At 40.2% G+C, this 13,569-nt stretch overlaps 1 protein-coding gene across 1 annotated transcript; it reads right to left on the bottom strand.

The window, feature by feature from the left end:
* Window positions 1-4,518: 4,518 nt before the first annotated feature.
* hinfp (histone H4 transcription factor) lies at window positions 4,519-13,327 on the bottom strand. The gene is made up of 9 exons (XM_083889089.1): window positions 13,128-13,327; window positions 11,337-11,560; window positions 10,679-10,790; window positions 9,497-9,649; window positions 9,293-9,370; window positions 7,278-7,398; window positions 7,052-7,190; window positions 6,843-6,967; window positions 4,519-4,893 (listed from the first exon to the last, which is right to left on the bottom strand). The coding sequence occupies exons 1-9, from the start codon at window positions 13,288-13,290 to the stop codon at window positions 4,551-4,553; spliced, it is 1,458 nt and encodes a 485-aa protein (XP_083745215.1). The 5' UTR covers window positions 13,291-13,327; the 3' UTR covers window positions 4,519-4,550.
* Window positions 13,328-13,569: the final 242 nt, after the last annotated feature.

The raw sequence follows: 13,569 nt of genomic DNA, 5'->3' as shown, positions 1-13,569 counted from the left end.
CTTATCTTAACTGGCCCTCAAAACCAAGTGTTGATGGTTATTTTGTCACTTAGAAATGGGACACCTCTTAAATGCAGATACGTCTTCAGACTGTAGGGGGCAGAATAACGCGAAAGCTGCATCCAGTCTGTCAATTTCAAAAAAGAAGAAGAAGAACACATTTACGTCACGATTATTTATTTATTATTTTATTTCAGTCAAGTTATTAGGTTGTCAGTTAGTTATAATATGATACTCATAGAAATACCACAACCACGGACATATTCAGCTGACAGTTACCACACACCACGACTTATTGAAGGGTTAACGATAGCAAACGATCCCGTGTGCGCACCGGCCGGCTATTGACAAAAGATCGTAAAATAAAAATAAATGTTACGCAATGTACGTCAGTCATCTATAATATGGGCCTAAACTAAGATAACAATGGTTTTCATCATTTTTATATCTCTATTAACAAAGAAAATACTTAATTTGTATCGCACTCGCTTCGCTGCTTTCGACGCCATCTTTTGTATGTGAAAACACGCAATGCATTCTGGGTAGCCCTTGCTCCCAAGGGTGGTCCCGGAAAATCTCAATATTGAGGGCGATACAGCCCTTAAACTTGGCCCTCAACTGAATTTTTCTCTTAGAATCGGGACAGCACTTGCACTAGAGGGAGAGCGCGTTTTTGAGATTGAGGGTTGAGCAAGGAATTGGAATTCACCCATAGAAGGTGAATCAGTTTTCAGATGAAAGAATATAGTCAAACTCACAACAAGACAAAGACAAAGGAAAAGGGTGTGGTTAAATACACTGAGGAATCAGGGAGATGACGAACAGCTGTGAAGAACAAGACATAGGTGAAACAGGTTGGGATAATCACAGAGGGGAAAAGTAAAGCGCACAGGGCAACACCGATGCGTCGGTGCATGTGTCGAGCTCATAACACCTAGCGCTTTAAGAAAGTCACATGACTGTGTGTTTAAACTGTGTTTAAAAGGAAGGATCTTTTAAACACAGCTGTCATATGTCAATCTCTGCCAAAACAATCAGACCATCATTTAAAACGGACATCTTATCTGCAAGCCATAATGCAGCCAGAAAGAAAAAGAAAAGTTTCTGCCGTGTGGCACCATTTTGATCTTGTATCGGCAAATACAAGATCAAAATGTATTTGATCTTGTATTTGCCGTATCAATATTTTATATTTATATTGATCTTGTATTTATCCTGAATTTTATTCACAAGGACTGCCAACCCCTCAGCGTTGTTGAGAATGAAGGGTTCAGGGAACTGCTTCAGGTCCTTGAGCCATCATATGTTTTGCCAACAAGAAAGGTTTGTATAGAGAATGTTTTTTGTTTTTTTGTTTGTTTTTTGCCATTGTATGGAAGTGTGTCTAAATCGTTACGTCCAGTGTTTGCTTGGAGTGATCAATCATGGGGGAAAAGAAGATAGCTGCACTGTTAATACTACTGTTGGTGTTCGCGGCCGCCAATGGATTACAAAACCCACGATGGCGGCGGCGCTGCACTCTACAGGGGGTTTGATCAGCTGGCGGGGATCCAGAGCAGGGAATGGCTGCTGTTCTTGCGGGGAAACTACACACCTGTGAGTACGGAAACATTTTTAACATTGTGTATATTCCACCTAGTGCCAACGTGTCCAAAGCAGCCTCGCGCATAGCCGACTCTGTCCATTCACAGCGTTAAGTTAGTGCAGGCACACGTAAGAATACAATTCTGGACAAATGCTATGGCAACATCAAAGATGCATATGCTTCAAAAATTAGACCTCCACTGGCGAACTCGGACCACAGCACAGTCCGGCTGATTCCAACATATAAATCTACCCTTAAACGAAATAAACCCACTATAAAAACTGTTAGTGTAGGGTAGCAAAGAGGAGCTAAGTGGTTGTTTCTTTTCCATGGATTGGTCCGTTTTCTATCTTCTTCCTAGATGGAATTCCTTGGGAATCCACATTGGTGGAACCCTTCAGCATCATCAGCAGGGATCTCAGGGTCTCAGGGCTCAAGACAAATTTATCTTGCGAGAGATACAATTAAAGACTTACTTACTTACTTAGCTGAGACAAGAAGTCTCCAAATTCAGCATTCAGTTTTCATTGCACACAATCTCAATTTATTAGTCAGAAAATCATGTGATCAGATCCTTGCACTCACACAAATCTAGGCAAATTGTAACATACTTCAGATCAAGCACCACAGCCAAAGCTTCTCTTTGGCTGAAGTGCAGCAACAGAATGGACGGCCAGCCCTGAAACTCATCAATGAGGTGCCAACATGCTGGAACAGCACACACAGCTGAAAAGGCTACATGATGAGAAGAAACCAATGTGGGTATCTCTTGGGTCTCTTAGTATATACATAACAGCTGTTGAGTTCACCATCATTGGAGAAACACTTGCTTGCTCCTTTCCATCAAGCTACAGTGGAGTTGGCTGAAGAGAAGAGTTTCAGGGTCAAAGGTCATCCTGATGATCAGAATGCTGTATCATGCACTTGAGCGTAACGCTTCAAACTTCCACACACAGGCAGCAACACACCTCCACAAACACCTAAGGCTACGAGTCACAGACGCTGCTTCCAGTCTGGAGTCATTAAGTGTGTTGACCCTATCAACGCTTCTAGACCCCAGATTCAAATCACTCGGGTTTCGTAGTTGCACAAAATGCAGTGAAGCAGTCAGTAGACTGAAAACAGAATGTGCAGCTGTAATTGGGCGCAAATCGACTGAGCCACAGCCTGGACCTTCTTCACTACAGCGGTCTGCAACAACTTCAGGCATAGCTTTATCTGATTATTTGTGCAATTATTTGTTTGCAAATCATGTACTAAAATGCCAATTGTTGTTTTTTAGATAACTTGAGGCAGCACTTGGACAATGAAGTTGGCATTCAGACCAGCAACGTCACAGCCGATTCCATCATTCAGAGTTCAGAGATACCTGGCAGAGGGCGACATGCCAAGATCGCAGGATCCTTTGAGATATTGGGACAACCAAAGGCTACCCAACAACAATAGATATCCACATTATTTTATGGATATCTGCAATTATATTGTTTCTAGTCATAATTCTAACTGTAAATATCTGAAATGACCTTTTTACTACTCATAATACGAATTGTGGATATCCATAATGCCATTTTTACTAGTCACAATATTTTGGATATACAAAATTACATTCTGGATATCTGGAATAGTTTTTCATTTTGGATAGCTGAAATTAAAAGTATGACTAGTAACAAAAGGATTGAAGATATCTGAAATGGGAGTTTCTCCTAGTAAGAATTCTATTGCAGATATCCAGAATGTTCATTCTAGATATCCAGAATGACGTTGAGGATATCTGAAATTGAAAGCCCAATACACATGAATGCTCCTCGGAAGAATGACGTTGTGGATATCTGAAATGTTCTTTTTGACTAGGAAGAATCGAATTACAGATATCTGTAATACATATCCAGCCTAGCGATTAAATGTTAAAACGGCTTGACATAAACACACGCCTCGATACGCACTTCACGGAAATCGTCCTGGATTACTCGGCGCACGCTTCGGCCAGGACCATAACATTCTTAAATAAATAGTGAAATAATTATATATATTTTTTACATAAAATTAAGTGCTATTTCAATTAATTAATGACACATTTATTTATTTAATTTTGGCACTTTCGATCCTCCATACATAAATAAAGTTTTATTACTAACAAAAAAAGTTCTAATATAAATATATATAGACAAAGCCGGAGCAGATGTGCGGTGCTTCGCTACAGGAATATCAGTAAACAGGCCAGAAGTGGTGGATGAAGAATGAACAGAACACGTCATCATCATCATTAACGTCACCTGTGGAGTGACTCGTTGAGTCTACACTAGTTGAGTCTTTATTAGAAACACCAATGATGGACCAGAAGGAAGTCAATCCGAAAATTGCATGTCAAACAAAGAACACACACTCCACTCTAAGACCCCTCTGTCTTAATGTAAACCAGAAACTTACCGATTGGTCTCAAACTAATACAGAAGCATAGGAGTTGACATTACATTGACAGCACCATTTGACATTTGATAATAACTTTATTCAAGTAGTAAAATCAGAGCAGAAAAAAAACACTTTACAAGTTATGAGAGCCAACAGTCAATATCTTGGCTTATATTGTCACATTTCAAAAAGTGGGGCTGGTGCTTTTCTACATTTGGAACAATTTCCCTTTTCTAAAATGGAATGATCAGCCATGAGGCAGAGTAAATTATCTGGTCAGTACATTTAATCGATTTAATGTAAACAATACACAAACTACTTGTCTACAAGTGTAATGTTATCATATATGGTTTATTACCTAATATAGGCTAATCATCAAGAATATGTGCCCTTTCATTTAGATATTTAATGTTTTATTTATCTATTTAATTTAATGAAGATACACTGCACCAGCTTAGTATAGCCATGCAGCAGCACATCCGATAACAGTCTTTCCTCCATGTAAGATGAGTATGTAAGCCTGTTGTGTAAGTTGAACCATCTGCACTCCCTGCTGCTAGGAAGTATCTTGACAATTCAACATGATGGAGTCAGTTCCTTCGTGTGACAAACGACCAGTGAGAACATACAACGTGCCTTCTTCCTGACTGTTCTCCTCTGCGCTGATGGTGGGCTCGGGCCTCTGCTCCTCCAGCAGCACCCCTCTCAGTTCTACCTGTACCTCTGTGGAAGCTGCACCTACTGATTCTTCTGAAAGCTTCTGCCCTTCAGTCTGGCCACCGTCCTCATCCTCCTCCGTTGGTCTGGTTTGTCTTTCCCTCATCAACTGCTCGGTCAGTTCCACACTTTCATAGCGAATCAGCTGCAGACGCAGGAAGCCGTCTTCATGCTCCTTGTATCTGAGGGAAAAAAAGGGTCACGCTGTTACAAAACTTCATAATGTGGACAATTGGATTCTCACATGTCTTGGTGTCATTTATTTATAGCTATCCACTGCTCAATTGATTGGTGTTAAAGAGTCAAACATCGCCCTGTTGTCCGCACTGGATAATTCGAAGGAACGTTTGATTATGGATTGTATTGGGTATAATGAAGAAAGTTTAAGAGGGGTTACCTTTATTTATTTAATTAATTAATTAATTAATTAATTAATTAATTAATTAATCCATCCATTCATCCTTTTAACTTTCTGCTCTTCTTCTGTGGATTTTTATTTCCTGTTTTTTGTTTAAAGCGGACCTAGACCGAAAGTTCCAATTAACGCTGTTTTTTTGGTGTGTATCTGCGCCATTACCTTGTTTATGAAGCCCTGAAGGTTCGAAACAGTTCAGCCACTGCAGAGAACTCTGTGTTGTATTGTAATCTTGGGCTCAGCGAGATCTCTGAAAAAAACTGTTCTCGTTACGTAAACAGCGGTTCTCCTGAACAGCGGAAGAACGTCCGTTGTGGAGGTGTTTAACTTGCGACAGTGTCTTCTGACTCTGGGTCCGACGACGGCTCAGAGGCGTAAAATGGACTGTGGCGGGGAGTTGTGACAAAGCCATTTTTAAAACAATGTTTTGATAATGAGTAGCACTGCATCCACCGCTCCAGAGGGGGTGCTGCGCTTCTGAGAGCTGGTGTGCTGATTGTGTGACTTCCAGGTATTGGCCAATCACAAGCCAGTTGGGAAAGCTTTCGTTGGCTGGCCAATCACAACACAGTCTGTCTTCTGGGTGTGAGATTTCAGTCTGAAACACTGCGGCTGAGGAGTGCTTCAGTGAGGAGAGATTTCTATCGGCTCGTTTACGGCAATTAGTAGGTTTTTGACAATAAAAACAAGTTAATGTATGTAAGTACACCTTCATAACTCACATATATGTGTAATAGCACCACTCTAGGTCCGCTTTAACAAATATTCTTCTCTCGTAAAGAAGAAATAAACAGCCCACAAAATGACTCCACTAAAATGCTGGTATTGGCTTTTATTAAAAGTTTTACAGTACGTGAATAATGAAGCATGTAGAATAGATGATTTTTGGATTGTATTGTACTTTACACTTTTATCTAAATATATCCTATCCAGTGATTTAGACCAGTATCTGACTGATATATATACCAAGTATTGTTTGGCTAATGTTTAATAGCTTTTGTTTAGTTTTCCATAACTGTATAAATAATAAAAATCATTTGATGAAAAATTGATACTTCATATTCACATCTTTTAAATGGATCAGGATATTAAAGTGTAGTTGTATGAGGTGTTGGCACAGTCAACGATGACTGAGGTAAGCAGACACCCTGCACCCCACGAAGCAGCTTATAGCACAGATACACACCAGTGACAAACCCCTCATGCTTCTACAAAAATGCCCTCAGAGAAAACCGCCATTTTCCCCCCAGAGTTGCCTCATTTGGAAAGTTAATCCAAATTATTCACAGTAACAATTTTAAACACCTTTATCACATTTAAACCTACTGATTGAGGCAGCACTGGATGTTTGCCCTTGGGGCTGGGCAATATGGGAAAAAAAATGTTATGATATACACTTTATATCTTTCGATATCAACATATTTATCACAACTTAAATTAAATTAATATTTCTGTGAGGCTGGGCAATATGGCTTATAAAATCTGGATATTTTAGGGTAGGGCACACATGAAAATGTTTGTTTTCAGATGTTTGTGCTTCTCAAAGGAGAGTGACAATACACAGTAAATACATTCTAAAATAAAATATCGTGCCTATAATGCCTGTTTTTTTTCTTTGTCTCCTTGTTGAATGAAGGATATTCATTCAATGATGAAATTTTCTTTAAATATTGTCATTGTGACACTACAAGATTGATTGATTGATTGCAGACATACCTGAACCTGGGGTGTCCAGATGGCCATTTGAATTGGTGTTTTTTTTGCAGGTGCACTGTTAGGTTGTTGCCTCTGGTGAAGCACTGACCACAGACATGGCATTTGTACCGAGCGACAAAGTTCCCCTGGATTTTAAAGAGAAACATCACAGAAAAATAAATTATACCAAAATTCCCCTCAAGAGTACAAGTCCTCCATTAAAACCCCACCTCATGCTCTTTTTTATGGTGAATCTTCATGGTGCTATGGGTGCGAGAAGTGAAACCACAGTCAGGAATTTCGCAGCGGAATGCCGGCACACTGCTGTGGCTATCCAGGTGTTTGCGCAAATCAATAAGATTCTTACAGCTGCAAATACAAAAAGAAGGGAAGTCCAATGCAAAGTCAACAGTGGGATGTATATGTGCATTTCTACAGCTTGGGTGCATACGATACCTGTACTCGCAGTATTCACAGCTGTATGGCTTCTCGTTGCTGTGACGAAACTTGATATGGTTGCGAATTGAAGAGGGTGAAGGACAAGTCATGTCACAGAGAGGGCATTTGTAGTGACTCACTACAAAAAAAACATTAACCAGTGATGAGGGTTATCGTAATGAAAGGAGAAAATTGCTTTTTTTGTTGCTTCACTTTTGATTGACATAGCCTGTTTCATTTCAAAAGATGTGCACATTGTATTGTGGTAGAAAACAAAGGCTTCAGTTTTATGATGACAACTGTCATACCCTCACATAACGTTTTCAGATTACACCCAGAATAGTTGTGCATGTTTATCTTGAATAAAAGTTTTTCTTGGTTTGCTTGTGTTAACTTTAGCCTTTTTCCAAATATAAAAGCTACCATGTCTTTAGCACATACACTGATTTCATGACAACAGAACATTTCTGAGCACACAGCAAACCCTCACATTAGAAGCTCTATACTCTTTTTTAACCGAAACACAAAAACATTAACTGAAACACAAAAAGATGAACAAAAACACAAGCACATTAACTGAAACACATATTCTTGCCCTAAACTAAACATTTCTGCCAGCAGAAACGAGGAAAAACTGATTTTGGTTCACTAAATAAAAACTTCAGCTGCATGAAGTTCATAATTTTACATCAGAAGTTAATGAACTGCTGCCTCCATCAGTAAATGTTATTTTTGACTTTTAATTGACATTACATGGAAGCATTACTCCACACAAGTAGAAAGCAAACGCTATGTATTAAACGGTAGCATATTTGCGATCTTTGACCCTGATAAGGCTTTAAGAATAATTCACATATGGCAACAAATCAAATCAACAGAGACTGGTAAAACAGACATTTAAAAACATAAACATACATAGATGATAAAAAAAACTATTAAGAATATGAAAAAAGAAATTGATAAATTAGAGACAGGTGGAAAAAAATAGATAATTATATATTTTAAAATAATGCAGCCTTAGGGGTCTTTTTGAGCCAGTACCAAGCATGGATAAATGCAGAGGATTGCGTCAGGAAGGGCATCCAGGGTAAAACCTGTGCCAAAACCAAATATGTGAATCAAACCTACGACTTTCATACCAGATCGGTCGACGCCGGGTTAACAACCTACAGGGTAACAGTGGAAATTGGGCTAATTCGGGTCGAAGTCGAGGGAGGAGAGAAGGAAGGCGTGTTCAGAAACAGAGAGAGAATAGGAAAGGCAAGAATCTGGGATTGAGAGTAGGGACTTTGAATATTGGGACGATTACGGGAAAAGCTAGAGAGCTGGTTGACATGATGCAGAGAAGGAGGGTGGATATACTGTGTGTCCAGAAGATCAGGTGGAAAGGAAGCAAGGCAAGATGTGCTTATGTGCAGGATTTAAGTTGTATTACCATGGTATTGATAGGTAGAGAAATGGAGTTTGCGTTATCCTAAAGGAGGAGTTTGTTAGGAATGTCCTGGAGGTGAAAAGAGTCTCAGATAGACTGATGAGTCTGAAGCTAGAAATTGAAGGTGCGATGCTAAATGTAAATGCTAAAGGAAAGGAATGAAGGTTAGTCGCAGCAAGACAGAACATGTGTGTGAATGAGAGGAACCCAAGTGGAGCCATGAGGCTACAGATAAAGAAGGTGCAGGATTTAAGTACTTAGGGTCAACAGTTGGGAGGAGAGAAGAGTGTGGAAAAGAGGTGAAGAAACGTGTTCAAACTGGTTGGAACGGGTGGAGAAAATGGCAGGGGTCATGTGTGATAAAAGAGTACCAGCATCACTTTAAGCTTTACGTTTACTAATGCTATGGTAGACGTGTGCAGAAATGGATATGTTTGTGCGTATGTGCGTGTGTTGGAAGTTCTCTACCAGGAAGAGAAAAATCAACAGCATCATGATGGAAAGTCTGTTTTAATATTCTTCAGTTGACTAATGTTTAAGTAAATGGGAAATGTGTGATGATGAATGATAAAACTGATCAAGTGTTAAGGTTCAAACTGACCGTGGGTCCTCATATGGTCTCTCAGCAGCCTTTCTGTGGCAAAACGTTTGGAACAATGAGAACACTGGAACCTCTGACCTAAACCCAATACAAGCACACAAAGACTCAGTGTCAAAATATAAAGCCATAAATGTTGGATACATCATCTTGTCATATTTCTGACATGGTTTATTTCATTTTTGTCTTCTTCTTTTTTCTTTTTACCTTCCATGGCGCTCTGTCTTATGACGTGGTCAAACAACTTGGTGTTGTTGGCATACATCCCCCCACAGCCTGGACATGCCACGACCTTCTCCTGTGTGTGGCTGCGTAGATGCTCCCGCAGCTTGGGACGCCCTTTGACAGTGGCTTCACAATCTGAGGAGTGACCAGTGCAGAACTTGAGTCAACTATGCCATATTAAACAGAACAGTAAACAATAATTTTTCAACCTCGTCGATCATAAATTACAGGGGATGCGTCAAGCTAGCTGTTATTTGACTTGAACATGAGGGCTACAAATGTCTGCCACTTTGTTGGTGTATTATGTGTTTGAAATGGCTGATTACAGGCAGGTGGAAAATGTATCATCACAATTGTACCATTAACAGCTTAAGTTTTCGAAGGGATTGAAAGACTGTATTGGATTATATTGTTATAGCCAGATACTTACAGCGGACCTAGAGTGGTCCTGTTGCACATAAATGTTAGTTATGGAGGTCTACTTACATACATTAACTTGTTTTTATGGTCAAAAACGTCCTAGTTTCTGTAAACAAGCCGATTGAAATCCTCTTTTCTGACGCTGTTCCTGAGTCGCGATATTTCAGAGGAAATTTTCATCCCCAGAAGACAGAGTCTTGTGATTGGCCAAAACTATTCAGCACATCCACGCTCGGAAGCGCAGCTCCCCCCTCTGGAACGGTGGATGCACTGCTCCTCATTATCAAAACATTGTTTTAACAATGTTTAAAAATAGCTTTGTCACGACTCCCCGCAGCACGACTTTGACCCGGTGTCAGACCCAGAGTCAGAAGACACTGTCGCTCGTGAAACACCTCCACAACGGACGTTTTTCTTCTTCTGCGGTTCAATGTACGCAACCGGATTTGCCCGGACTAGTGCCCGGAGCAGGACGATCTGCTGTTCAGGAGAGCCCGTGTTTATGTAACCGGACCGGGTTTTTTCAGAGATTTCGCTGAGCCCGAGATTACAATAAAACACAGCGTTCTCAGCAGTGGCTGAACTGTTTGTTTAGAACCTTCAGGGCTTCTTAAACAAGGTAATGACACAGATACACACTAGAAAACAGCGTTAATTTGAACTTCCAGTCTAGGTCCGCTTTAGGTTTATGATATTGGTATTGGACAAACGAGTGGTATGAATTAACCAAATCATGTAAATTACCTTTCCATCCACAGCGTATTGGAAATTCACAGTCTCCTGTTGGTATCTCTATACACAGGCTATGCATCTCCACGTGGCGGTAAAACCACTCAGGGTTTTCATATGGTGGTTGCTTGGACAAATAAGAAAAAAAATAAGAAATTGTTACATTTTATTTAGAAAACTGAAAGAAAAATATATAATTTGAAGTTAAAACGTTGTATCCTAATTGTTATTTTCCCAGCATTGAATATGATTTGCAACCAAAGCTGCTCATTTTAAAAAAACATTCTTAAGATAACCAAGTCTAAGAGTCGTGACTGTTTACATCAAGGGTCTTAAACTCAAATGACCTGGGGGACAATCAGTCCCAGCTCATCAAGTGAAAAAAAGAAAGAAAATAAGACAGTAGGGGGTGGGCGATATGAGTTTAAAATTATATCACAATTACAATATTAGTGACGATATTTCACCACATTTCAAAATAAGAGTGTTTGTTGTGATGTGTTACAATATATAGGCTATAATAAAAACCTATTTATGATGCAAAACAAAACAAACAAAAAACATACAGGAATAATTCATTATAAGCTGATATTTTGTGGTCAGGGCCACATGTGTTTGAGACCTCTGGCTTAGATGGTACCATTTGCTGCTGTAGTGTGTTTTACATAAGTACCTCACAATCCTCCCAAAGGCAGACAAAATTGTCAGGGACCTCAGGGATGATGTTGTGGTTGTGGTAGCCAATGGAGCAGCTACCAAGTTCAGGCTGGGCATTAAGCAACTGCTGACCCAACTGCTTTAGCTTCGTGTGGTAACAGTGGAAGAACAGGTGTCGTCGCATTTCTTCAGGACCCTCCACAGAGCAGAAACCACAGTCTCTCCACATACAGTTTCTCTCTTGGAACAAAAGAGAAAAGTTTATCGGCAGATATTTCTTTATTCTTGGCGTGGTTGTCTTTTTTCATTGAACAACAAAGAGCTCACGAGAAATTCAAAAGAGCATCCAGAAAAACCATTAGGAATGGGGTGATACCACTTATACAAGTCTGATACGATGCTGATTTTACAAACTCAAGTATCTACTGATACTGATATTAGTTGTGTTTTAAAAACTTCACTTGTAAAAACATCCGCCACTATGTCCACAAGCTTTTCAGAGTATCTAAACAAACAATAAAAATGACCAAAATCAATAATTGTAAATATAATCTTCGGCCCCTGACTCACTTAGCTACGGCCCTGAATGAAATGTGCAGCGGGCTGTTCACAGTCTGGTTCACACACAGCGAGTTTTGGTAAAGACAACAACAGCTTCATACAATATATTAAAACCTGTCATGTTTTAATCCATAACGTTTACACAGGGTCGCCGTTTTGCGGGCGTTACATCACAACACACTACACAGTTGTAGCTCGATGGACCATATAGATTTGATTAGCTAAGCAGTCGACCTGCTATAAAACCACTTACTGTCACCTATCACAGTAATGAGTTAAACCAGGTCACATCCTTAACTGTCTGACTGGGAAAATAACAAATACAATAGCATTAAGTAGTCTAAACATAACTGCTGTGTGTAATAAATATCTCCTTATTTTAGATTTGTTATATGTATTAGCTACATGGCTCTATAGTGTAGTGATACAAGGATAACCGGCACTTCTCACGTCTTCACTATTGCAGGCAAGATTAGCTGGAGAGAGAAGAACAATGAAAAGGAGAGCAAAAAGTGGGGATATTGAAAGGGTTTTTAGTAAGAAAAGTGCACAGCAGAAGAGAAGGACGGAAATGAATGTAGTGAACTGGAGAGACCAGGAGGCTCAAAGTGGAAGAAGACCACAGAAGGAGATGAACAAATAAGTGAAGGAGAGGAGGATGTGATGGAGGAAGAGGAGGAGGCTGCTGCAGATTCAGAAAGTGAGACAGAGGCAGGGAGTGACAGGGAGGAAGAGGGTCCTCAGCCTTTTGAAGGTTTTTTTTATTATTGCGCTTTTTATTTTAATTTTGCCATTAATACTTTTACTTTTTAAGAGATGCACTGGGCTTGTTCCCTTTTGTTCATGATAAAACAGTAATTCGTTTTAAAGTATTGTTATGTTTGTTATGTTAAATCCATTTACATTTGGGGATGCCACCCTGCCAAGACCTCTTGCCACTGCTTTGCCAACCTGTGTAACATGTAGAATTTTCTAGATCGCCACTGGTGCATAGCAAAAACAATCTTCATTGTCCTGCCCTCTTAATGGCTCAAAGGTAAAGCGAGTCGCTGTGGGTTCGATTACTGGCTCCACTAGTCTATATACCGATGTGTCCTTGGGCAAAACACTTAACCCAACGTTGCTTCTGATGGCTGTGCCAGCAGTGTGTGAAAGATATGTTTGTGGTTTCCATGCTGACCGCACCCGTGTTTGCCCACTTCAAGCCCATGCCCACACATTACTGCGATGCAGAAACACCACTCACCTTCTGTGTCTTCTTCTTCGTCGTCACCCGTCAGACTAACTGCACTCAGGTGAGTCTCCGCGTGCTTACAGAAGTTTTCCATCCTGTTAAAAGACTCCTGACATGAACTCCATTCACACCCCAGTTTAAGTGTTTTCGTGTGTATCCGTTTGTTTGCTGGCATCTCTCTGAATCGAATGACAGGCGTTCTCTGGGGTTACCTGTTGTCTCCCCCGTCTGCTAGCTTAACAACTGTGACTGCCAGTGTCTCTACAACAATGAGCAACTGAAACACATATGACAAACGTTTTCCTGGACAAACACGACACACAACAGATGTCAACCCCTCTCTTCGACGGCGGCTTCTAACAGGGTTATCCGTTAAACGCAGTGCTCATGATGTAAACCGTGGTGTAAACAATACGAAGACTGTGTGCAGCGAATTATGTTCTCCCCGGAAACA

Source organism: Microchirus variegatus (genome assembly GCF_963457635.1).
Source record: "Microchirus variegatus genome assembly, chromosome: 5".
Classification (NCBI taxonomy): Eukaryota; Metazoa; Chordata; class Actinopteri; order Pleuronectiformes; family Soleidae; genus Microchirus; species Microchirus variegatus.
The sequence above is the reverse complement of the archived record's forward strand: the minus strand, read 5'-3'. Positions and strand labels throughout refer to the sequence as shown.